This window comes from Heterodontus francisci, chromosome 3 (genome assembly GCF_036365525.1).
Source record: "Heterodontus francisci isolate sHetFra1 chromosome 3, sHetFra1.hap1, whole genome shotgun sequence".
NCBI lineage: Eukaryota > Metazoa > Chordata > Chondrichthyes > Heterodontiformes > Heterodontidae > Heterodontus > Heterodontus francisci.
The window spans coordinates 178,329,485-178,356,440 of record NC_090373.1 but is presented as its reverse complement, the minus strand read 5'-3'; the positions used below and the strand labels follow the sequence as shown (position 1 = coordinate 178,356,440).

The window sequence follows — 26,956 nt, the reverse complement described above, 5'->3', positions numbered from 1 at the left end:
CGGCCCATACATGCTGCGGAACCGCCGCAATCTCCCGCAAGGCAGCTCATTTTAATACCCGGTTGGCCTGCCCCACCCCCCAATCACGTGGAGGGGGCGGCTGCCTGACGCCGGCAATGGCATCAACTGCCTGCGCGAAAGTGCTGGCAACATTTTTTAAAGGGCAGCCTGCCCTGTCAACAAATTTAAATTTTTAAAGAGACATCCCCCCCCTTCAAAATTACGGAATAAAATTCTAACACCGCTTTCCCAACACCCAATAACAATTAACTTAAGTATCAGCCCTTTCCCCCCCAAAAACACTTACCTTTGAAATATGATCTCCCCACCACCCCGCCAGACTGTACGAAGTTTAAAGTTCACCCCTTCCCATTATCCCCTATACATTGCGACTATTTGACCCCGTTTCCCCCCCCAACCCACCCTGCACAAAATTCCTAACCACCCCCAGCTCCCCACCATTGTCACGCCTGCTTTGCACAGATGGGCAAGTGAAGTCGAGGGAGGGACACCACGGAGCCCGACATCAGGGTCCCGGTAAAATCCAGCCCTATATCTTCCTATTGCCTTCTTCCTCATGTATGCAGCAACCCTTCCCTTAAATGCATCAATTACTCGATGTAGCAGTAAGTTTTACATATTAGAATTAGAACATTACAGTGCAGTACAGGCCCTTCGGCCCTCGATGTTGCACAGACCTGTGAAACCATCTGACCTACACTATTCCATTTTCATCCATATGTCTATCCAATGACCACTTAAATGCCCTTAAAGTTGGCGAGTCTACTACTGTTGCAGACAGGGCGTTCCATGCCCCTACTACTCTCTGAGTAAAGAAACTACCTCTAACATCTGTCCTATATCTATCACCCCTCAACTTAAAGCTATGTCCCCTCATGTTTGCCATCACCATCCGAGGAAAAAGACTCTCACTATCCACCCTATCTAACCCTCTGATTATCTTATATGTCTCTATTAAGTCACCTCTCCTCCTCCTTCTCTCCAACGAAAACAACCTCAAGTCCCTCAGCCTTTCCTCGTAAGACCTTCCCTCCATACCAGGCAACATCCTAGTAAATCTCCTCTGCACCCTTTCCAAAGCTTCCACATCCTTCCTATAATGCGGTGACCAGAACTGCACGCAATACTCCAGGTGCGGTCTCACCAGAGTTTTGTACAGCTGCAGCATGACCTCGTGGCTCCGAAACTCGATCCCCCTACTAATAAAAGCTAGCACACCATATGCCTTCTTAACAGCCCTATTAACCTGGGTAGCAACTTTCAGGGATTTATGTACCTGGACACCAAGATCTCTCTGTTCATCTACACTACCAAGTATCTTCCCATTAGCCCAGTACTCTGCATTCCTGTTACTCCTTCCAAAGTGAATCACCTCACACTTTTCCGCATTAAACTCCATTTGCCATCTCTCAGCCCAGCTCTGCAGCCTATCTATGTCCCTCTGTACCCTACAACATCCTTCGGCACTATCCACAACCTCACCGACCTTCGTGTCATCCGCAAATTTACTAACCCACCCTTCGACACCCTCATCCAGGTCATTTATAAAAATGATAAACAGCAGTGGCCCCAAAACAGATCCTTGCGGTACACCACTAGTAACTAAACTCCAGGATGAACATTTGCCATCAACCACCACCCTCTGTCTTCTTTCAGCTAGCCAATTTCTGATCCAAAGCTCTAAATCACCTTCAACCCCATACTTCCGTATTTTCTGAAATAGCCGACCGTGGGGAACCTTATCAAACGCCTTACAGAAATCCATATACACCACATCCACTGCTTTATCCTCATCCACCTGTTTGGTCACCTTCTCGAAAAACTCAATAAGGTTTGTGAGGCACGACCTACCCTTCATAAAACCGTGCTGACTATCGCTAATGAACTTATTCTTTTCAAGATGATTATAAATCCTGTCTCTTATAACCTTTTCCAACACTTTACCCACAACCGAAGTAAGGCTCACAGGTCTATAATTACCAGGGCTGTCTCTACTCCCCTTCTTGAACAAGGGGACAACATTTGCTATCCTCCAGTCTTCCGGCACTATTCCTGTCGACAATGACGACATAAAAATCAAGGACAAATGCTCTGCAATCTCCTCCCTGGCTTCCCAGAGAATCCTAGGATAAATCCCATCTGGCCCAGGGGGCTTATCTATTTTCACACTTTGCAAAATTGCCAACACCTCCTCCTTGTGAACCTCAATCCCATCTAGCCTAGTCGTCTGAATCTTAGTATTCTCCTCCACAACATTTTCTTTCTCTACTGTAAATACTGACGAAAAATATTCATTTAACGCTTCCCCTATCTCCTCTGATTCCACACACAACTTCCCACTGCTATCCTTGATTAGCCCTAATCTAACTCTAGTCATTCTTTTATTCCTGATATACCTATAGAAAGCCTTAGGGTTTTCCTTGATCCTATCCGCCAATGACTTCTCGTGTCCTCTCCTTGCTCTTCTTAGCTCTCCCTTTAGATCCTTCCTGGCTAGCTTGTAACTCTCAAGCGCCCTAACTGAGCCTTCACGTCTCATCCTAACATAAGCCTTCTTCTTCCTTTTGACAAGCGCTTCAACTTCTTTAGTAAACCACGGCTCCCTCGCTCGACAACTTCCTCCCTGCCTGACAGGTACATACTTATCAAGGACACGCAGTAGCTGCTCCTTGAATAAGCTCCACATTTCGATTGTGCCCATCCCCTGCAGTTTCCTTCCCCATCCTACGCATCCTAAATCTTGCCTAATCGCATCATAATTTCCTTTCCCCCAGCTATAATTCTTGCCCTGCGGTATATACCTGTCCCTGCCCATCGCTAAGGTAAACCTAACCGAATTGTGATCACTATCACCAAAGTGCTCACCTACATCTAAATCTAACACCTGGCCGGGTTCATTACCCAGTACCAAATCCAACGTGGCATCGCCCCTGGTTGGCCTGTCTACATACTGTGTCAGAAAACCCTCCTACACACACTGGACAAAAACTGACCCATCTAAAGTACTCGAACTATAGTATTTCCAGTCAATATTTGGAAAGTTAAAGTCCCCCATAACAACTACCCTGTTACTCTCGCCCCTGTCGAGAATCATCTTCGCTATCCTTTCCTCTACATCTCTGGAACTATTCGGAGGTCTATAGAAGACTCCCAACAGGGTGACCTCTCCTCTCCTGTTTCTAACCTCGGCCCATACTACCTCAGTAGACGAGTCCTCAAACGTCCTTTCTGCCGCTGTAATACTCTCCTTGATTAACAATGCCACACCCCCTCCTCTTTTACCATCTTCTCTGTTCTTACTGAAACATCTAAATCCCGGAACCTGCAACATCCATTCCTGCCCCTGCTCTACCCATGTCTCCGAAATGGCCACTACATCGAGATCCCAGGTACCAACCCATGCTGCAAGCTCACCCACCTTATTCCGGATGCTCCTGGCGCTGAAGTAGACACACTTTAAACCAAGTTCTTGCTTGCCAGTGCCCTCTTGCGTCCTTGTAACCTTATCCCTGACCTCACTACTCTCAACATCCTGTACACTGGAACTACAATTTAGGTTCCCATTCCCCTGCTGAATTAGTTTAAACCCCCCGAAGAGCACTAGCAAATCTCCCCCCCAGGATATTGGTACCCCTCTGGTTCAGGTGAAGACCATCCTGTTTGTAGAGGTCCCACCTACCCCAGAAAGAGCCCCAATTATCCAGGAAACCAAAACCCTCCCTCCTACACCATCCCTGCAGCCACGTGTTCAACTCCTCTCTCTCCCTATTCCTCGCTTCCCTATCACGTCGCACGATATTGAAGATCTCTATCAGGTCTTCTCTTAATCTTCCCTTTTTCAGGGAAAAGAGCCCTCATCTGCTCAATCTTTCCTGACAGTTGTAACCTCTCAATTCTGCTAACATCCTTCTAAATCTGTTCCACATTTTCTCTCGTGCTTCAATATTTTATACCCTTTAGTGATTTATGTACTGTATTCCCAAATCTCTTTGCTCTTCTACCACATCTATCTGCCTATTCTGTGAACCTTTGTCTTCCTGTATTTTGCTACACTCCTTCAAATTATTAACTATACCTCCCAATTTGGTATTATCTGTAAAGTTTGAACCCTTATCTTCTGTTTTTGTTTTGCAGCCTTCGTTCAATTCATTCTGCTACCTTGCGCCGACTCCACATGCTTTGATCATTGTCATGAGTCTCTAAGGTAGCAGCTTATCGACAGCCTTCTGAAAGTCCATGATTACCTCACCCACTGCAGTGCCCCTGTCTACACTTTCTGCTGTTACTTCTCCAATAATTAGATAACCATAACCTTTTTTTAGAAATCCATGATGATTATTTATTATATTCTCTATCTATGGATGTTTTGTTATCTGATCTTTTAACAAAGAAACTAGTATCTTCCCCATCACTGATGTGAAGCTAACTGGCCTGTAGATCCCTGGGTTAGTTCTATCTGCTTTTTGAAGATGTGAATTACATTTGCTGTTCTCTAGTCCTCTGGCACTTTTCCTTTTTCTATTGAACTTTTATATTTGGATATATGAGCCTCTGCACTTCTTCCCTAGATTCTTTGAGAACCTGCAGATGTAATCCATTTGGACTTTGACCTTTGTCCTCAAGTTTCTCTAGAATCTTCTTTCTTTCTATCATAACTGTTAAAATATTCCTCTTGAATTCTTCTTCTGTTGTCAGTTCCTCTTTGGTTGCCTCTTCAGTGAAAACTGTGGCAAAGTATCTATTCAGTATTCCAGTCTTTTTTGTGTCATCTCCTCTAAGTATATTTAGCTCCTTCCATTGTGGTCCTTTACCTAGCTTAATTCTCTTGTTACTTGCATGCTTATAGAATAATTTATTATTTCTTTTTATGTTATTTGATATTTCACTTCATATATCCTCTTTGCCTTCCTAACCTCTTTCCTAAGAACATTATATTCCCCTTTCTCATCCTCTCCTTTATTGTTTATATACTTTGCCCATGTGTTTTCTTTAGATTCCATGATATTCTCATTTCTTTATTTATCCTTGACATCTCATTATTGGCATTTGGTCATATTGTTTTTGTAGAATAATTACCTCCTGAGCTCTATTCGTCTCCTTTAAATACTGTTCTACCATTTTGCCTGTTGATATTTTTCTCCAATTTACCTTCCCTAGCTCCATACTCATTCCCATAGAGTTGGCAGTTTTCCAATCTATTACTTTGATCTTTGTACTATCTAGATCACTATCAATCATTATCTTAAAACCTTATTATAATGTGATCGCTACTCCTAGATATTCTTCCACATCACGTTTGCTTCTCTTATCTGCTTTTGTTCATTTCCAATTACCAGGTCAAGAGTATTCTTTCCTTGTTGGGGTTTTTTTTTGTGCGTTGGGTCAGAATGGAGTCTTGTATGCACTGTAAAAACTTCAACCCTTTCTCCCCTTTTACTTCCTCTCTCTGCCAGTTTATTTCAGGTAGTTGGAATCCTCCATGATTATAATCCTGTGTTTTTCTTGACTCATATCATGTATTTGCCTGCATATTTTTGCCTGTATTCCTGTTCCACTACTGACTGTGCATACATGGTGGCATTCTTATACTGCTATTCCATGGTAAAGTGTCAGTGTTTCTTCAGTAAATTAGAAGTTACAACTGCAGAGGTCTAATGAGGAGGGAGAAGGAGCAGAGAATTCTCTGATCGCTATGTGTTGGAGATATCAAAAGAAAGCAAGAATGTTTTCTCTTTACAATTCTCCGAGAAATGGTGAACAGATGAAATCTTCCTGCTGTGTTATACAGAAAGGTTTGTGTTTATATAACACCTTTCATAACCTCAGGATGTCACAAAGCACTTTACAACCAATTAAGTACTTTTTTGAAGTGTAGTCACTGTTGTAATGTAGGAAATTGTTACAACCGAGGTGGGAGGAGTGAACTGTCTTTTCCAGTTCCACTTCTCCACGGGTCACAATATATTTAAATGTTTACCCAGTTCAGCCAATCATATACTTTACCCTTTATCTCAGAATAAAATACACCACCCGGTTTCTTTAATAAGCAACAAAATTATTGGTTTATTATGAACCAGTAATGAAGAAAAGCATTAGCACACAGATTGAAATATGAATGTTCCCTTTTTAAATTACCTAATTACACTCACCCACACACACTGAAGAAAATACAGAAATTCTCTTTGCAGAATTCTGTTACAAAAAAGACAAAAAAAAGACTGCTTTGGCCAAATACTTGTTAATTCTTGATGAAAAAAGAGAAGATATGGAAGAATGCTAGTTATCCCTGGGCTGAAATTTATACTATGGTGGCGGACGTAAACAATGGCGGATCGCCCGCGTGGGTGGCACATCGCGGGGCCACCATGATATTTAGTGCAGCAGCTCATTTAAATAGCCGGGGCGGACCTCCCACCCCGATGACATGGCGGGGGCAGGCTGTCTGTCTTCGGCAATGGCGTCAGCAGCCTTTGTGCAGACGCTGACGCTATTTTTAAAGGGCTTCGAGCCCTGCATTTCAATTTAAATATTTAAAGAAGCATTCTTGTAAAATTGATTTGAAAAAATTCAATAAATGTATCTTGCCCCTCTCCCACCCACCCCCAATAACAATAGAATTAATTACTTGCCCTCTCCCCCCCCAAAACACTTACCTTGTGCATGTGACCTTCCCCCCCCCAAAGTTCATAAACTTTACACTCTAACCCTTCCCACCATCCCCTACACCAATGAGATGACTCTGATGCCACTCACCTCCCCCCACCCCTACCACACTGAAAAACATACCTGCTTCCCCTTCCCCACCAGTGTTCCACCTCGGATCCCTAGACAGGGATTCAAAGGCACGGGAGTATCAGCCACCAGCACAAATATCACACTGGGACAGATGGCGGGAGCGTGAAGTTACTTAATTCATTTATTTGCATTAATCTACGTATTTAAATTTGTCTCCTGTCGCCCAGCGGCGGGGAGGGCTGCCATGAGGCCTCGCCGCTGCCGGCAGTATTGGACCGGGGCTTCCCGGCGTCATGGCAGGCCTCTGTCAGAGTCATTTTCTGGCCACCTCCCCCACCATGACCCCTAACATTGGGGGGTCTGTAAAATTCGCGCCCTTTTTTTGGTCTGGCTTCCAGGTATACGGAGAAGGGTCACTGGGATCGTTTCACAATCAGTCCATTCTGGAGATGTCGAGATTTATTCTAGTCGGCTTTCTAGGAGAAATGTGGCATCAGGGTTTTCACCAGCACACACTTGAATCTCCAGACTTTTTTTTCCAGCTTCTCAGGAACTATGCAGCACCAGGGATTTTATTTCTCCCACACTGGATCTTTACAGGATTTCTTCAAAGAGGTAGAGAAAGAGGTGAGCTGGGTGGTTTCTTTTTCCTTGGCAGGAAAACACCAGCTGTCTTCAAGCAGTTCACATCCCAACTAAACTGAAAACAATGTCCAAACCCCAAACAGAGAGTCGACCTCCTGACCTCCATAAACCTTGGCATGTGGCTTCTCTGTAACCATTTTCCCCCAGATCACCAAGGGTTCTGCTGTTTACTGAGCCCAAAGCACATGACTTCCAGCACAGGGGATTTTCAAACAATATCTCAAGTGTCCTTTCAGTGAACTTGGTTAAAAAAACACATCCACGGAATCTTTGTCAGTTTTAACACAAGTCAAAAAATAAAATATTATTAAAAATGGAAGCACTTTCGTAACAAAATGCAGCCGCCAAATTGTGCACAGCAAGTTCCCACAAACAGCAATGTGGGAATGACCAGATAATCTGTTTTTGTGGTGTTTGTTGCAGGGTAAATATTGTCCAGAGCTCCCATGCTCCTCTTTGAAATAATGCCATGAAATCTTTTACGTCCACCTGAGAGGGCAGATGGGCCTTAGTTTAACATCTCAATCCAAAAGGCAGCACTGCCAACAGTGCAGCACACCCTCAGTACTTCACTGGAGTGTCAGCCTAGATTTTATATTTAAGTCTCTGGAGTGTGTATTGAATCCATTACCTTCTGGCTCAGTGGCAAGATAGCTACCACTCAGCCACAGCTGTCAAACAGGGACTCGCATAGTGGTAGCTGTTAAAAATCAAAACTACTCAGCAAACTGACACCATAAGATCTAACAGTTCAAAATAGTCTACTGTTAAGAGGATGACAATTCTACATCAATATTCCCTGAAATGTTGGACAGACTGCATGCAGTGCACTGAGGGATCTGAAAATGCAGAGAATAAGCCAAGCAAATGATATGGTGGCCTGTCTTCAACAAAAAGCTTAAGTAAATTGGAAGGAGCTGCCCTAAGTACCCAACTGAGCAGAGGAAAGAAAATGTTTAGTGCTACCAACTGATCCATGACTGACACCTGTTTACAACATGGTTAAAACATGACGATGGAGGATATCTCCCTCTTCCTCGCCTTCCACCCTACCAATTGGAGTGGAGAGTCCACAACCAGGTCTCTGGGAATGGTGGGAGTCAAATGAGATATTAATTTCACATTTTTGTGTATAGTGCGAGCTTTCACTGAATTCAGTCATATGATATTTTTAGAATCCAGGCAGTAGAATTGCTTTTTATATGAGCCTCTGTGGCTCAGCATTGCTTTGCCCGCCTGATGCAACGATTGTGACCGCCTGTTAAAATGAACGGATCGAGCTGGAGCAGGAGTGGCCCTCTCCCTGCCGGTGACATAATTGAGAGTAGCTCTGGAGAGAAATGGACCCAAAATATCAGGAAATATCGAGGACATTTTGTAAATTGTTAACAGATAGCTTAGGTAGAACAAATCCCATAATTTGTTTTTTGTTTAAGTTACACAAGCACACTAAAGATGCAGTTATATTGTCACTTCAGCATCACAACGTATCTCTGGAGTTAAGTACAGTGTGACTCTGGAGTTCAGCGAGATCTCCTCAAGGAAGTCAACTCACAGCACTAGCTTCTGAAGTCCATTTTAATGGCTGGAAAGTTGGGATTGCTGAATAGGGAATGTTGACCTCGATGACCGAACCTCTCATTTTTGGTGAGCAAGCTCCCCCCACCCTTTCCCCGAACACCTGGAGTTCCTCCTCATAACATCCACCTGTGTCTCTGGATTCAAATGCTGGTATCAAAATGTTAGAGTTACTCAGAGTAGCAGTAATGTGAAACAGACTCCTCACCGCAAAAAATGTCCATGAGTCGGTTAACTTCAAGAAGGAGTGGGAGGGAAATATAGAGTCACAGAGTCGTACAGCATAGAAACTGGCCCTTCGGCCCACCGCGTCCATGCCGACCATAATGCCTATCTATACTAATCCCACCTGCCTGCATTAATTCCATATCCCTCTATGCCTTGCTCATTCAAGTACCTGTCCAGACGCCTCTCAAATGTCGCTACTGTTCCTGCCTCCACCACCTCCTCAGGCAGCTCATTCCAGATACCCACTATTCTTTATCCCCTTTGATCCCCTTTAAACCTCCTCCCTCTCACCTTAAATCTATGTCCTCTAGTTTTAGTCACCCCTACCATGGGAAACAGACTCTGGCTATCTACCCTATCTATGCCTCTCATAATTTTAGATACCTCTATCATGTCCCCTCTCAGCCTCCTTTGCTCCAGGGAAAACAGACCCAGCCTATCCAATCTCTCTTTATAACTCAAGCCCTCCAAACCAGGCAACATCCTTGTGAATCTTTTCTGCACCCTCTACAGCTTAATCACATCTTTCCTGTAGTGCGGCCACCAGAACTGCACACAGTACTCCAAATGCGGCCTAACCAACGTTATGTAACATGACGTCCCAACTCTTGTACTTAATGCCTCGGCTGATGAAGGCAAGCATGCCATATGCCTTCTTCACCACCCTGTCTACCTGTATGCCAATCCCTTGCCCACTTCCTCAGTTGATCTATATCCTTTTGTAACCTTAGACAACCTTCTTCACTGTCCACTATACCACCAATTTTGGTGTCATCTGCAAACTTACTAATCATGCCCCCTACATTCACATCCAAGTCATTAATATATATGACAAACAACAGAGGGCCCAGCACCGATCCCTGCGGCACACCACTGGTCACCGGCCTCCAATCTGAAAAACAACCCTCCACTACCACCCTCTGCCTCCTATCACCAAGCCAATTTTGTATCCAATTGGCTAGCTCACACTGGATCCAATGTGTTCGAACATTCTGGACCAGCCTACCATGCGGGACCTTGTCAAAGGTCTTGCTAAAGTCCATGTAGACAACGTCCATCGCCTGCCCTCGTCAATCCTCTTGATCACCTCGTCTTACAAATTTGATTGAATTTGTGAGACATGATTTCCCACGCACAAAGCCATGCTGACTATCCCTAATCAGACCATGCCTTTCCAAATGCATATAAATCCAGTCTCTCAGAATCCCTTCCAATAACTTTCCCACCACTGATGTAAGGCTCACCGGCCTGTAGTTCCCTGGCTTATCCCTGCTGCCCTTCTTAAATAAAGGCACAACATTAGCTATCCTCCAGTCTTCCGGTACCTCACCGGTTGCTAACGATGATACAAAAATCTCTGCCAGGGCCCCAGCAATCTCCTCCCTTGCTTCCCATAGCATCTTAGGATACACCTGGTCAGGTCCTGGGGATTTAATACACTTCAAAACCTCCAACACTTCCTCCTTTGTAATGTTGATATGCTCCAGGATATCACTGTTCTCTCCCTTGAACTCACTAGCTTCCATGACCTTCTCCACGGTAAATACAGATGAGAAGTATTCATTTAAGACCTCTCCCATTTCCCGTGGCTCCACACATAGATTACCACACTGATCCTTAAGGGGACCTACTCTCTCCCTAGCTACCCTTTTACTCTTAATATACTTACAGAATCTTTTAGGATTTTCCTTTATCTTATCTGCCAGGGAAATCTCATGGCCCCTTTTCACCCTCCTAATTTCCTTCTTAAGTGTAGTCCTACATCGCCTATACTCCTCGAGGGACTCGCTTGATCCCAGCTGCCAAACCTGACATATGCCTCCTTCTTTGCCTGTCATAGAATGGAATTGTCGATTGTATGAGAAGGTTTGTGGGGCCAGCAACAAGGAATGTTGCACATTGCCAGCTTGAATTCGGAAAACAAACTTCCTGTTAAGGTAGTGGAGGCAAAATACTTGGAGTCCTTTAAGATCACTGCTACTACCTGGGAGGAGGTTAGGATCTTTTGGCATGAAAGAACAAAGATGGGGCAAATGGGCTTTGCCAACCATCGTTAACTTGTGAAAAACCTAACTGAGATGATCAAATATACTAAGGATAAAAGGAATGTTTCCTGTGATTGCAAGAGCTCAAGGTTTAATAGTGGAGGTGGTTGCATATTCTGGAGTTTTGCTTCATTACCTTTGGGGAAGAGAGGTCAGGGTCAAGGATGTATGTAAACAGGGGTGGTTGACCTCTTAAAGTGTAAGAGTCAGAACTGAATCATATCTGACAATGAGCTGCTGCTTCAGCTCTTCAGAGGCCAGGTCATTTATGTTTATACAACGCATTCAATGATCTGACAAGCGAGCAGGGGCATATGCAGCCAACAGCATTCCATCAAGGTTATAGCTCCTGAAAATACTCAGCACTCATAAGTTTCCTTATGCTCCCATAATAAACAATAGCATGCTTATTTTGTGAATAAGTTGTGCAATGCCTTGATTTTAAAATTGTCATCCTTGTTTTCAAATCCTTCAATGGCCTGGCCCCTCCCTATCTCTGGCCATTACCCCTCCTTAAACCTTTGCACTTCTCTACCTCTGTCTTCTCCTTTAGGACACTTATTAAAACTTACCTCTTAGACCAATATTTTGATCACTTTCTCCTAATATCTCCTCAGTGCAAATTTTGTTTGCTATCACTCCTGTGAATTGCCTTGGGATGTTTTACTATGTTAAAAGTGCCATATAATGCAATTTGTTGTTGAGACAGGAAAATCCCATTCATTTAAAGTGTGAAGGTTATCAGATTTTTAAAAAATTGTAGTCTCACTAATTGAGAGGCTCATTCTTCCACAGAAACCTGGCTCCCCAATTTTAGCATCTTATTGACTCTTGAGTGACTCTGGGGTTTTTGCCTCCACAAGATTACTCTGAAACCATTGCAGGTGTAGATTACTCTTGAAGTGATATGCTGCCTCACATCAGTCTTGGGCTTGATTTTAACCAGTTGTTCCCCTGTACTGCGATCATGGCATTAACATTTTCTATTCCATTTAGTGGGGGTAAAACAGGTGAAATTGGATCATTGAAGTCAACAGAAAATAAATTTGGGACAGATGTATAACAGGCAGCTGATATGATATTGCCACATTACCACTCAAAGTCAAAGTTGTTCTGATGAAAGGTCATTGACCTGAAACACACAGATGCTGCCAGACCTGCTGAGTATTTCCAGCACTTTCTGTTTTAGTTTAGTTTTAGTTTTAGAGATACAGCACTGAAACAGGCCCTTCGGCCCAGCGAGTCTGTGCCGACCATCAACCACCCATTTATACCAACCCTACACTAATCCCATGTTCCTACCACATCCCCACCTGTCCCTATATTTCCCTACCACCTATTAGGGACAATTTTATAATGGCCAATTTACCTACCAACCTGCAAGTCTTTTGGCTTGTGGGAGGAAACCGGAGCACCCGGAGAATCTATGTGGGATCTTGCTGTGCACAGTTCGACTGCTATTTAAAATGGCAATCACATTCCAAAAGAAATCATAGACTATGAAGTGCTTTTGCTATCCTGAGGGGATGACAGACTCAATATCAATGCAAGTTCTTTCTTTTATTTCCTCAGCTGCTCTTATAACACCAAATACATGGATCAACTCAGTGGCTCCTATGTAAACAGTAGGGCATGCAACTTCAATTCTCCACCCTGCTCTCATGCCCACATTTCTGTCCTTGGCCTGCTGCAATGTTTCAGTGAACATCAACGCAAGCTCGAGGCACCAGTTCCTTCAGATGGGTAGTGAGCAAGCAATGGAATCTTTGAATGTGGGTCAGATCAGCACAAGACATACTAGATTAGAAACAAAAACAAAAAGTGCTGGAAATACTAAGCAGGACTGGCAGCATCTGTGGAGAGAGAAGCAAAGCTAATGTTTCAGGTCTGTGACCTTTCATCAGAACTGGAAAAGGTTAGAAAAGAATTAGGTTTTAAGCAAGTGAAGGGGAGGGGAGTGGGGAGAGAACAAAGGGGAAGGTGCTTGATAGGGCAGAGGGAGATTAAATAACAAAGCTGTCCTGAGACAAAGTCAAAGCGTGTGTTAATGCTTGTGGTGAAAGACAAAGCATTAGTCCAGAGAGATTATTGATAGTAGAATAATGAGAAGCTCTGACTACATGAAAAGGAGGCATATGGTTAAGAAATAAAATATTAAAAAAGGCCAGTCACGCTCTGAAGTTATTGAACTCAATGTTCAGTCCGCAAGGCTGTAGAGTGCCTAATCAAAAGATCAGGTGCTGCTCCTCGAGCTTGCGTTGATGTTCACTGGAACACTGCAGCAGGCCAAAGACAGAAATGTTGGCATGAGAGCAGAGGGCAGTGTTGAAATGGCAAGCAACCGGAAGCTCAGGGTCATGCTTTTGGACTGAGCGGAGGTGTTCAGCAAAGCGGTCACCCAACCTGCGTTTGGTCTCCCTAATGTAGAGGAGACCACATTGTGAACAGCCAATACAGTATACTAAATTGAAAGTAGTACAAGTAAATCGCTGCTTCATCTGAAAGGAGTGTTTGGGGCCTGGGATAGTGAGGAGAGAGGAGGTAAATGGGCAGGTATTACACCTCCTGAGATTGCATGGGAAGATGCCGTGGGAAGGGGGCGAGGTGTCAGGGGTAATGGAGGAGTGGACCAGGGTGTTACGGAAGGAACGATCCCTTCGGAATGCTGACAGGGGAAGGGAGGGGAAGATGCATATGGAGATGGCATCATGCTGGGGGTGGCAGAAATGGCGGAGGATGATCCTCTGGATGTGGAGACTGAAGGGGTGGAAAGTGAGGACAAGGGGAACCCTGTCATGGTTCTGGGAGGGAGGGGGTGAGGGCAGAAGTGCAGGAAATGGACCGGACATGGTTGAGGGCCCTGTCAACCACAGTGGGGGGTTATCCTCAGTTGAGTAAAAAGGAAGACATATCAGAGGCGCTGTTGTGAAAGGTTACATCATCTGAGCAGATGCGTCAGAGACGGAGAAACTGGGAGAATAGAATGGAGTTCTTACAGGAGGCAGGGTGTAAGGAAGTGTAGTCCAGGTAGCTGTGGGAGTCGGTGGGCTTATAATGAATATTAGTGGACAACCTATCCCCAGAGATGGAGACAGAGAAGTCGAAAAAGGGAAGGGGAGAGTCTGAGATGGACCATGTAAAGGTGAGAGAAGGGTGGAAATTGGAGGCAAAGTTGATAAAGTTTTACAGTTCAGGGACCAAACGCAGGTTGGGTGACCGCTTTGCTGAACACGTCCGCTCAGTCCGAAAACATGACCCTGAGCTTCCGGCTGCTGGCCATTTCAACACCCCCCTCCCTCACCCTGCTCTCATGCCAACATTTCTGTCTTTGGCCTACTCCAGTGTTCCTGTGAACATCAACGCAAGCTCGAGGAGCAGCACCTGATCTTTCATTTAGGCACTCTACAGCCTTGTGGACTGAACATTGAGTTTAATAACTTCAGAGCATGACTGACCTTTTTTAATATTTTATTTCTTAACCATGTGCTTGCTTTTCATGTAGTCAGAGCTTCTCATTATTCTGCTATTAACAATCTCTATGGACTAATGCTTTGTCTTTCACCACAAGCATTAACACACGCTTTGCCTTTGTCTCAGGACAGCTTTGTTATTTAATCTTCCTCTGCCCTATCAAGCACCTTCCCCTTTGTTCTCTCCCCCACTGCCCTCCCCTTCACTTGCTTAAAACCTAATTCTTTTCTAACCTTTGCCAGTTCTGATGAAAGGTCACTGACCTGAATCGTTAACTTTGCTTCTCTCTCCACAGATGCTGCCAGACCTGCTCAGTATTTGCAGCACTTTTTGTTTTTGTTTCAGATTTCCAGCGTCTGCAGTATTTTGCTTTTATTAACATACTAGATTAGGCTAGTTTTGCCTCTAACGTAGGTTCAATTCTTTACCTCAGAGTAGAGGAAACTTATCAGACACATAGTTGGCATATTCCCTGGTTTATGCTCCTTTAAGATGCTCCTTAAAACCTACCTCTTTGACCAATCTTTTGGTCACGTGCCCTAAGATCTTCTTATGTGGCTCGATGTTAAATTTTGCTCGATAATGCTCCTGTGAAGCAACTTGGGACATTTTACTACATTAAAGGCACGATAAATGGCATATAAATGCAAGTTGTTGTTATTGTTAAAAAGACTGGACAGGCACAAGAAGGAAGTGAGGTTATGCGTACATCTGACTTTGTACTTTGTTTGCCACTGGGCCTTGGTCCTCACTCTTCCCGCCCCATCACCCCTCTCAAGGCCACTGTGCTTGCAACAGCTGTGGTTGTTCAATTCGGGATAGTGCGCAGCAGGTCACACCAACACTGCATCAGCTATTCAGAGAGGGGAGTCAGTCTAGAGACAAATTTGAATTCAGGGTAAAGAGCCACACATCAGAGACAGAAGAGAGGCTCGCTCATGAGACAGTAGTTGACCAGCATTGTCAGGAAAGTAACTGCCCGAGTTAGAATCCACAATAGGTTAGAACCTAGATGGCCTGCGGAGAGAATGGGATTGATGGACCAAAAGGGCCCTTCCCTCTATAATGCTACATTGTGCACTGACTCCTAGAGCAACTAGGTAGCACTCAAGAAAAATCAAGAAAAAGTAAGGTAAATTCACACAACCCCTGCCCCCAGTGGTAGTTGTTTGAAGCACGGCTCCCAACTGGAAGGGCAAGTAAGTTGGTAAGTTTATCCACTGTTGAATATGCATTGGTTGCAATGATTAAACATGACATGAAAACACTTTACATACACAGAAATAGGCCGTTTGGTCAAACTGGTTCATGTTTACACTCCACACAGGCCTCCTCCCACACTAATACATCTAACTCAATCAGCATAATATATTTCTTTTTCCCACATGTAGTTATCCAGCTTCCCCCTGATCTCTTCACATTTTTACCATAAGCGTGATGGACATGAATGTTTGCCGCTTATTTACCTGTAAACTAATACTTCATCAGATGAGCTGTTGTACTGAAGTTGATACATTTTAACCTTCGGTGCAGACCTGCCCACTGACCACTTGACCAAGGCAGTGCGAGCTGTCACCTGGGATACCGTGACCTTCTTCTCCAGCTTGGCCTTTGATTCGCCGCGGTGCGACTTGGTAGAGCTCGTGATGTCAGACAGCCGTGAATCGGGTTGCAGTGCCCGGCCTGTGCCGTTACTGAGGTGAGGGAGCTGGACGATGGAGAGCTCAACCGAGGCAGTTGACTCGCCAGCTGCGTTTGCGGCGATGCAGGTGAAGGTGCCGTAGTCCTTCGAGGTGGTGATGAGGATGTCCAAGGTGCCATTATCATAGATGATTGTCCTTGAGGAATTGGCAAGGATCTTGTCATCGGGAGCCACCCAGTGGATGACAGGCCTTGGGTCCCCGATGGCTTTGCATCGCAGCGTGGCCGTTTGCCCTTCCAGAACAAGAACCTTGAGGCTGTGCTGAGTGATTAGCGGCTGCTCGCACACAAACTCTTCCTCCGAGACATACCAGAAATACTTTCCTTTGAGGTGTGCAGGCGAGGCGCAGGTTTCCATGTCATCCTCCCGACTTAGCCGTCGTAGCCAGAGTAGCTCGCAGTTGCAATGGAGCGGATTGCCCCCTAGGCTCAGAGTTAACGGCGGGAAGTATGGAGTTGTGGACATGAGCAGCATTTCAGATCTTGCAAAGATGGGGTCGGGAGGCAGCTTCTGCAACCTGTTGGAGATGAGGTCCAATCTGGCCAATTTCTGCAGATCTGTAAAGGTTCCCTCGGGTATGTAATCGATGAGATTGTGATCCAAGCTGAGCGTGTGGAGGTTAGCCATCTTGCTCAGTGCTTCCCATGGGAGACTCACCAGGTTGTTGTAAGAAAAATCTAAGTCTTCTAAAGTCACCAAGAAATCGTCAAGCGCTCCTTTTGCCACTCTGTTAAGTTGATTATTGTTTAAGCTCAAATGCTGCAAGTTTAACAGGCCTCGAAAGACGTTACCACCGATTTCTGTCAATCTGTTGGCATCCAGATGCAATGACCGAAGGCTTTCTAGATCTATAAATGAATAGGGCTGGATGTAGTCAATGGTATTCCTGGACAAAGTCAGATCAACAAGGCCACTCATATTGGCAAAGTCGTGCCGGTTTACGGCAAAAATGAAATTGCCCCCTAACCGTAGCTCAACTGTCCGTCGATCAATGTTTGAAGGGACAAACAGAAGGCCCTTGGAGGGGCAGAGAGTTCCCAGTGACTCAGATAGGTTTTGACACATGCAGTATTTGGGACATGCATAGACTGTCATTGCCATTCCAAACACCAGCAGGCTAGAGAGCAGTTTTTCCATTGTAGATCATGTAGAGGTACCTGAAACAGATTCAAACAGCGTAAATATTCTGGTGAAATTAATCTGCAATGACCGTATGGCCAAAAAGTACAGCCTCCATCTCTTACTTATAACCTTGAACCGCTCTCTCTCTGTCTCTCTCTCCATTATAATCTTTATTGCTTCTCTATTTTATCAATATAATGATCATCATTGCCTATCTAAACTGCCTTGTCCTGCTCCTCCTAAGCTTCAAACACACCTCCCTGTCTTTGTCCTCCTCTGTTACATTCCCCGTAGTGCTGAAATCAAAATGCCTCACACTTAGAGTCATCAACTCTGGTTGCAGATGTCCCTGGAGGTTTCATTACATGCTCTCCCATTTTCATTCATCCCACCCAGTCAAATAGCCTTTTCCCCCATCTCCAAAAATTAATATATGAAAAATAGAATATGTTGTTTTATGCCCCTATGATTTATTTCCTGTGTTTTTTACTATCTCCTGCAGTATCCTGGCAATTAATTTATAGTTCCTGGAGATGCCAGGACAATTCTGGAGGGTTGGTGATACTACTCGCATCTTCCATTTACAGACATAGCCAGTGAACTGTACATTCTGTGTTTGACGTCTGGGACTGGCAAGATGGACCCAAATGATCTTTTCCAGTCCTATATATCCTCATGTTTTCTTTCCCAAAACCTCCAAATAAACTATCAATGTGATGGTCAATAAGCAGCACCAAGGCTCAGATGTCACACAGCAAAGTTATATTTTTTTGTTTGCTGTGAGACCCGTCTCTCCACCCCAAAAGGTTGACACTGCAAGACTCAAATATGAACTTTCCTAGCAAGCTTTCTGCTGCTAATTAGAAGGCTGGATAGCAAAACATCTGCCAGAATTCTGCTCAACTACTGTGTTCTTTTTTTAATGGCATCTACTGTTAGTTAGCCTTGTCCCTGCAGCCTTCAGGTCCAAAAATGTTGGCCCCGAAGTTGCTGGAAATGCGAGCTGATAATGATGCAGTGCGGGAATCGAGGCATCTGAGACTTGAATGTGAACTGTGCAACCAACAGTGTATCTCGGGAACCAATGAGATTGGGAAATAAACACAGGAAGGACTGAGAAGGAGGGTGAATTAGAATGGGGGGATTTCAATGTCAAATCAAGTACAGAAAGAGAAATAAAGACAGGGGAAGAGATTGGATTAAGAGAGAGAGAGAAAGGAAGAATCAGAAAGGAAAAGTAAGGAATTAAATTTTTTTATGTTTTTAAAGCTCCCTGAAAATTTCAAAACCTGATAGAATATGACTGCACACTTATAACATATCATTTTCAGAGGTTGATTGGCAGTTATTTACACTTATCAAGTCATTAAAAGGGTACTTATGTTTCTGATGACAACCTTCTGTAACAAACTTAATGGGCAATTAATGGGAAAATAGAGAAAGTTCCTAAAAAAATGGAGGCCGTTTTTACAAAGCTAACAGAGGAGTGGCACAGTTCAGACAGCAACCTTTGAATATTGCCATTTAACCACACCTCTGTTCTTCTGCTCACATCGCCGTACCATTTACCCATAACTAACAGCAAATTCTGGCCCAAATAGCAAACCCTCACTATTGAAACAGTAAACCAGGTATGATATCTGTCACACACACTGGAAGTGCAATGGCACAACAACCATGGACCAACTCTGAAGAGTTCTGAAAAACGATCTTTGTCTTAAAAAAAATGAAGTTTTATTTTAAAAAATTAACAATGGTCCAATACAGCCACCAAAGAAAAAGGAATTGCCCTTTTGTGTATTCAATCTGTATGGCAAAGACAAAGGACAAATCATCAAAGCTAAGAGGGGTCAATTGAACCCATCCTACACCTATCCTAAAACATTCTAGAATTGAATGTCTTCTATTAAAACAAAGGAGATGTGAAGTAGCCATGTCCTGGGCCATTGTACGATCACCATGGGGAAGAAACCAGGGCATCTCCTAACAGGAGGTGAGAGATAACAGCTTTAATTTAAAAAAGACAGCCTGAGAGAGGGAGAGAGAGAGAGAGAGAGAGAGAGAGAAAACAACATCCTAACAGTTTGTGTTGAAGTCAAGCCAGAAAGCATGCCTGCCGTGTTGCAGAATCCTACATCTACATTATACGGCAATGAAAGCTCGAAGTAACCCACCATCTTCAATTAAACCTTCAATCAAGTGAGAAATCTACAATCATAACAGGCCTGCATCTATTGAGAACTTGATTTTGAAGATAATTCAACAGGCCTATTGTAACCTTCCCCCCCCACCCCCACACTAAAAGTCACCTTCCTTTTTCCCTTCTCTATCTGTCTGTTCTTGTGTATGTGTGTGCGAGCGAATGCGTGAGTGGATGCAGTTGCGACCATGTCGAGATAAGGCGTTTTGATCAATAAACAATTGACCTTCTGTTTCTAAAGCCACCAAAAAAACCTGTCGCTGTTTGTTTATTTGGAAAATAAAACACCAAGGGGCTAAACTGTAATACAAGTACCCTTGCTGCGGTCAGGTGGGAAGTTGTACAGTGGGAACCACCCACATCGCACCACGTGGTTATAACATATGTGTGAAGAAAACCAGAAGACAGGGTTGTTGCACCTCACTAAGCATTCTCCTGTTCATTTATAGAAGTGTATACACTAGCATATAAGTATGATACATGGTTCTTATTGTTGGTTTACCTAGATGTAAACTACCTTATGAATCAGACTGCCAGCTGTGCTTAAGCCTGACAGCGCGCTGTGGTTCATTTTTAAGCAATCCAGTGCTGCATATCCTCTATTTTCTAAACGGTGGGGTAAAACGCCTATCCTGCTGCTCATTTCCTTATCCATCCCATCTATAAAGTGGACTGTCATGACTTAAGAATTACTTTCATGATGACGAATGGAGCCCATGATGCCATACATCTTGAGCCAATTTCTCTTTATATTGACATCTTTATTGTCCGTTCACTTTAATAAGTCCATCATTTAAGAGACATGAAATGTGAGTACAAGTAAATGATACCTTGGAATAACAAAATTCTTTTATTAAAGTGGGTATGGTGGTCTCATTTATAAATCAATGCAACTCAGCTTAAGATAGCACTTTAGAAGGCACAGCCAGCACCTATCCATCATATCTGGCAGCTTCCTATGAAGTTTGCCTGTTACTGTGGTAACACAAGGCCCATTGGTTTTTTATCTCAGGAGACTATCATAGTTGAATGCTTTATATCTGAAGGTCCCCTCTCCTCTATGTATGGAGCATGCAAAAACAGCTACATCAAAATGGTAACCAACTGGTGCCATAAACCTTCAGACCCTTAGTGTGCTAAGTTACTGAAGCAAAGAATGTTAAGACAGGAATAGGCTATTTAGCTCCTTGAGCCTACTACACCATTCAATGAGATCATGGCTGATCTGCGACCTAACTACGGCCCATATCCCTTAATAACTTTGGATAACGAAAACCTATCAATATCAAAGTTAACATTTACAATGATCTAGCATCAATTGCCGTACGCAGAAGAGAGTTGCAAACTTCTACCACCCTTCGCATGTAGAAGCGTTTCCTAATTTAACTCCTGAAAGGTCTGGCTCTAATTTTTAGACTGTGCCCCCTCGTCCTAGACTCCCCAACTAGCAGAAATAGTTTCTCTTTATCCACCCTATCTGTTCCCCTTAATATCTTGAAAATTTTGATCAAATCACCCTTAATCTTTAAAATCGCAGAGAATACAACCCTAGTTTGTGTAATCCCTCCTTGTAATTTAACCCTTGGAGTCCAGGTATTGTTCTGGTCAATCGACATTGCACTTCTTCCAAGGCCAATATATCCTTCCTAAGGTGTGGTGCCCAGAACTGCTTACAGTACTCCAGGTATGGTCTAACCAGGACTTTGTATAGCTGAAGCATGACTTCTACTCCCTTGTACTCTAGTCCTTTAGCCTATAGAACTATACTATGGGCCAGATCCTGCAATCCTCCATGTGCTGCACTATTGGGTTAAGTCAACAGCTTAGCACTTTTAAAGAGCTGGCGCAGGCACGATGGGCCAAATGACCTCTATTTATACTGTACCAATTTCAAAAGTATCTCATTGGTTATAAAATGCATTGGGATGTTTTGAGCTTGTGAAAGAAGTTCTTTCATCATCTGTGTAGAGTTAAAATCACCTTCTCTGTGACAGGAGACAGCACTCCTAACTACCATTATGTATTGCTCTATTCCTGTCCTTCCCTCCCCTCCCCTGTTAAAGGGACTCTCTGATCTCCCAGTTTTCAGTGCTGGCAAAGGACCAATACCCAAAACATGAACCTCTGATGTTGACTGGCTGCTTGCTATTTCTGGCATTTCCTGCCATTCATTTTTTTAATTTATTTAGAGATACAGCACTGAAACAGGCCCTTCAGCCCACTGAGTCTGTGCTGACCAACAACCACCCATTTATATTAATCCTACATTCCCTACCTACACTAGGGGCAATTTACAACAGCCAATTTACCTAACAACCTGCAAGTCTTTGGCTGTGGGAAGAAACCGGAGCACCCGGCAGAAACCCATAAGGTCACAGGGAGAACTTGCAAACTCTGCACAGGCAGTACCCAGAACTGAACCCGGTCACTGGAGCTGTGCAGCTGCGGTGCTTGCCACTGCACCACTGTGCCACCCAAATCATTATCATTTGTGGGTTCAAGTCCCACTCAGAGAATTGGGCACAAGATCTGGACTGAGGTTCCAGGGATGCACTGAGGGTGTGTTGCACCATTGGAGGTGTCATCTTTCAGATGAGACTTCAAATTGAGGCCACCTCTTCAGAAGGAATTCGATAAGGTGCCACACAAGAGGTTGGTATACAAGATTAGGGCTCATGCGACAGAACAAAGAACAAAGAAAATTACAGCACAGGAACAGGCCCTTCGGCCCTCCAAGCCTGTGCCGGTCCAGATCCTCTATCTAAACCTGTTGCCTATTTTCTAAGGGTCTGTATCTCTTTGCTTCCTGCCCATTCATGTATCTGTCTAGATACATTTTTAAAGACGTTATCGTGCCCGCGTCTACCACCTCCGCTGGCAACGCGTTCCAGGCACCCACCACCCTCTGCGTAAAGAATTTTCCACGCATATCCCCCCTAAACTTTTCCCCTCTCACTTTGAACTCATGACCCCTAGTAATTGAAACCCCCACTCTGGGTAAAAGCTTCTTGCTATCCACCCTGTCTATACCTCTCATGATTTTGTACACCTCAATCAGGTCCCCCCTCAACCTCCGTCTTTCTAATGAAAATAATCCTAATCTACTCAACCTCTCTCCATAGCTAGCACCCTCCATACCAGGCAACATCCTGGTGAACCTCCTCTGCACCCTCTCCAAAGCATCTACATCCTTTTGGTAATGTGGCGACCAGAACTGCACGCAGTATTCCAAATGTGGCCGATCCAAAGTTTTATACAACTGTAACATGACCTGCCAACTCTTGTACTCAATACCCCATCCGATGAAGGAAAGCATGCCGTATGCCTTCTTGACCACTCTATTGACCTGCGTTGCCACCTTCAGGGAACAATGGATCTGAACACCCAAATCTCTCTGTACATCAATTTTCCCCAGGACCAAGAGGTGATATATTAGGGTGGATTGAGGCTTGGCTAACACACAGGAAAAAGAGAATAAGAATAAATAGGTCATTTTCATGTTGGCAGCCTGTAAGTAATGGGGTACCATAGGGATCAGTGCTTAGGTCTATTTACAATCCATATCTATGACTCAGATGAGGAGACTGAGCATAATCCAAATATGCTGAAGAAACAAGGCTTGGTGGGAAAGTAAGCTGTGAGGAGGATCCAAAGAGGCTGCAAAGGATACAGGCGGGTTAAGCAATTGGGCAAGGAGGTGACAGTTGGAGTACAATATAGGAAGTGTGAAATTATCCACTTTGGTATGAAGCATAGAAAAGCAGGATATTTTTAAGGTAAGAGACAGGGAAATGTTAATATCAGAGGGATCTGGGTGCTCTTGTACATAAATAACAGAAAGTTAACATGCATGTACAGAAAGCAATTAGGAAGGCAAATGATATATTAGCCTTTTTACAAGGGTGATTGAGTATGAGTAAGGAAATATTACTGCAGTTATATAGTGCTTTGGTGAGTCCACACCTGGAGTACAGTTTTGGTCTCTTGGCCTGAGGAAGGGTTTGTTTTAGAGTGGATGCAATGAAGGTTCACTAGATTGATTCCTGGAGTGAGAGGGCTGTCTTATGAGGAGAGATCGAGCAGAATGGGCTTATATTCACTGGAATTTAGAAAAATCAGAGGTGATCTCATTGAAATATATGAAATATATAGAGGGTTTGACAAGGTAGGCACCAATGGGCAGCATGGGACTGCACAGGAGGGAGCAAAGTGCAGAAATGCAGTTGTTATCATTGATTCCATAGTGAGGGGGACAGACAGGCATTTCTGTAACTGTTATCAGTCCCACATGGTGTGTTGCCTCCCTGGTGCCAGGGTAAAGGATATCACAGAGAGAGTGCAGGATATTCTGCAGGGGGAAGGGAGTGAGCCAGATGTTGTGCTACACGTTGGTACCAATGACATAGCAAGGGCAGGTGTTGAGGTCCTACGGTCAGATTTTCAGGAGCCAGGGAGGAAGTTAAAGGGGAGGCAGTGGCTTAGTGGTAATGTCACTGGACTAGTAATCCAGAGCCTAGGCTAATGCTCTGGGGAACATGGGTTCGAATCCCACCACAGCAGAAGGTAACATTTAAATTCAATTAATAAAATCCAGAATTAAAAAAGCTAGTCTAATGGTGACCATGAAACTATTGTCAATTGTTGTAAAAAACCATCTCGTTCACTAATGTCCTTTAGGGAAGGAAATCTGCTGTCCTTACCTGGTCTGGCCAACATGTGATTCCAGACCCACAGCAATGTGGTTGACTCTTCAATGCCTTCTGAAATGGCCAAGTAAGCCACTCAGTTCAAGGGCAATTAGGGATCAGCAATAAATGCTGGCCTAGTCAGCGATGCCCACATCCCACAAATTAATATTTAAAAAAAGGACCGTGAAGGTAGTAATCTCTGGATTATTCGCAGTACCACTTGCTAGCAAAAGTAGAAATAGGAAGATAGGGAGGATCAATGCATAGCTTGAAGCATGGTGCAGGAGGGAGGGCTTCAGATTCTTGGGGCAGGGGGCCCAGTTCTAGGGCAGAAGGCACCTATTCAAAAGATATGTGTTGCACCTCAACGGGTCTGGGACCAATGTCCTCGCAGGGAGGGTTGGGGAGGGTTTAATCTAAATTGGAGGGGGATGAGCACCAGCATACAGAAGTAGAAAAAGGGAATAAATGCATAATGTGAGAGTGTTAGTCAGTACTAGAGAGGGGCTTAGTTCCATATGAGATGGGAGCAGAATGAGAAGGACTACGAGAAATGCAAAGACAGGATTACAATCTTCTTCTTTGGCCTCCTTGTCTCGACAGACAATGGGTAAGCGCCTAGAGGTGGTGAGTGGTTTGCGGAGCACTGCCTGGAGTGGCTATAAAGGCCAATTCTAGAGTGACAGACTCTTCCACAGGCGCTGCAGATAAAATTGATTGTCGGGGCTGTTACACAGTTGGCTCTCCCCTTGCGCTTCTCTCTTTTTTCCTGCCAACTGCTAAGTCTCTTCGACTCGCCACTCTTTAGCCCCGCCTTTATGGCTGTCCACCAGCTCTGGCGATCACTGGTAACTGACTCTCAGGACTTGTGGTCAATGTCACCGGGGGGACTTCATGTCGCGTTTGCAGATGTCTTTAAAGCGGAGACATGGACGGCCGGTGGGTCTGATACCAGTGATGAGCTCGCTGTACAATCCTTGGGGATCCTGCCATCTTCCATGCAGATTACAATGCATGTGTGTAAACGCATGAAGTGTGGTGAGTAAGGTTGGTGAGCTACAAGCACAAATAGCAGTATGGGAATATGATATAGTGGCAATAATGGAAACGTGGCTTAAAAATGGTGAGGACTGGGTGCTTGAAATACAAGGATATAAAGATAGAAAAGATAGAGAAGGAAAGAAAGGAGGTGTGGTGGCAGTACTGATTAAGGAAGACATTGAAATGTTGGAAAGAGAGGGGGCAATGACAGAATCCATTTGTTTAGAGTTGAAAAGCAAAAAGGGTATGATCACACTACTGGGATATTCTATAGGCCTCCAAATAGTGAGAGAGAGATAGAGGAGCAAATCTGTAGGGAAATCACAGAGATGTCCTTCCACATGCCAAAGACTTGCAGGTTGATAGGTAAATTGGCCATTAGCAATTGCCCCTAGTATAGGTAGGTGGTAGGGAAATATAGGGACAGGTGGGGATGTGGTAGGAATATGGAATTAGTGTAGGATTAGTATAAATGGGTGCTTGATGGTCGGCACAGACTCGGTGGGCTGAAGGGCCTGTTTCAGTGCTGTATCTCTAAACTAAACTAAACTATAGAGTGGTGATATTGGGTGACATTAATTACCCAAATATCGATTGGGATAATGTTAAAGTAAAGGGTAAGAAGGGGGAGGAATTTCTGAAATGTGTTCAGAAGAACTTCCTTGATTAGTATGTTCGCAGCCCAACTAGAAACTGGATCTGGTGCTTGGAAATGAGTGGGCCAAGTGGACCAAGTGTCTGTAAGGGTGCATTATCATAAGTTTTAGATTTATAAGATAGAATGTCTAGATAGGAAGAAGGCTAATTTCAACGTGATGAGAAAGGAACTAGCCAGGGTAAAATGGAACCAAAGACTGACAGGAAGAACTGTATCGGAACAATGGGTTATCTTTAAGGAAGCGATGCTTCAGGTACTGGCTAGATACTTTCCAATAAGGACGAAAGCTAAGGGTACCAAAAACAGGGCTCCTTGGGTGACGAGGGAGATAGAGATAATGATGAAACAAAAAATATGTATTACACATGTCAGGTGAATATCTCAAGTGAGAACCAGGAGAAGCAGGCCATATAAAATAAATTGAGGGGAAGAGGAAAATAAGACTGGCAAAGAGAGAATATGAGAATAGAATGGCAGTCAACATAAAGGGAACCCAAAAATCTTCTACTGGCATATAAATAGTAAACGGGTAGTAAGAGGTGGAGTGGGCCTATTAGGTACAAAGATGGTAATATATGCTTAGAGGTGCAGAGCAAGGCTCATATTACATCAGTGTTCACTAAGGAAATGGAATCTGATGAAATATCGGTAGAAGCGGAGAAAGTAGAGGCAATGGATAGGATAAAAATTGAGAGTGAGGAGGTACTGGAAAGGCTGGCTGTGCTTAAGGTAGATAAGTCACCTGGTCCGGATGGCTTGCATCCCAGGTTGTTAAACGAAGTAGAGATGGAGATAGTAGAAGGACTTGCCAAAATCTTCCAA

General features: G+C 44.0%; 1 protein-coding gene across 1 annotated transcript in view; it reads right to left on the bottom strand.

Moving 5' to 3' along the window:
* LOC137353371 (leucine-rich repeat and fibronectin type-III domain-containing protein 2) overlaps positions 1–17,562 on the bottom strand; it is a 31,117-nt gene extending 13,555 nt beyond the window's left edge. The window contains exon 1 of the mRNA XM_068019562.1: positions 16,190–17,562. Within this exon, the coding sequence (XP_067875663.1) occupies positions 16,190–17,562 (1,373 nt within the window). The remainder of the gene's footprint in view (positions 1–16,189) is intronic.
* Positions 17,563–26,956: the final 9,394 nt, after the last annotated feature.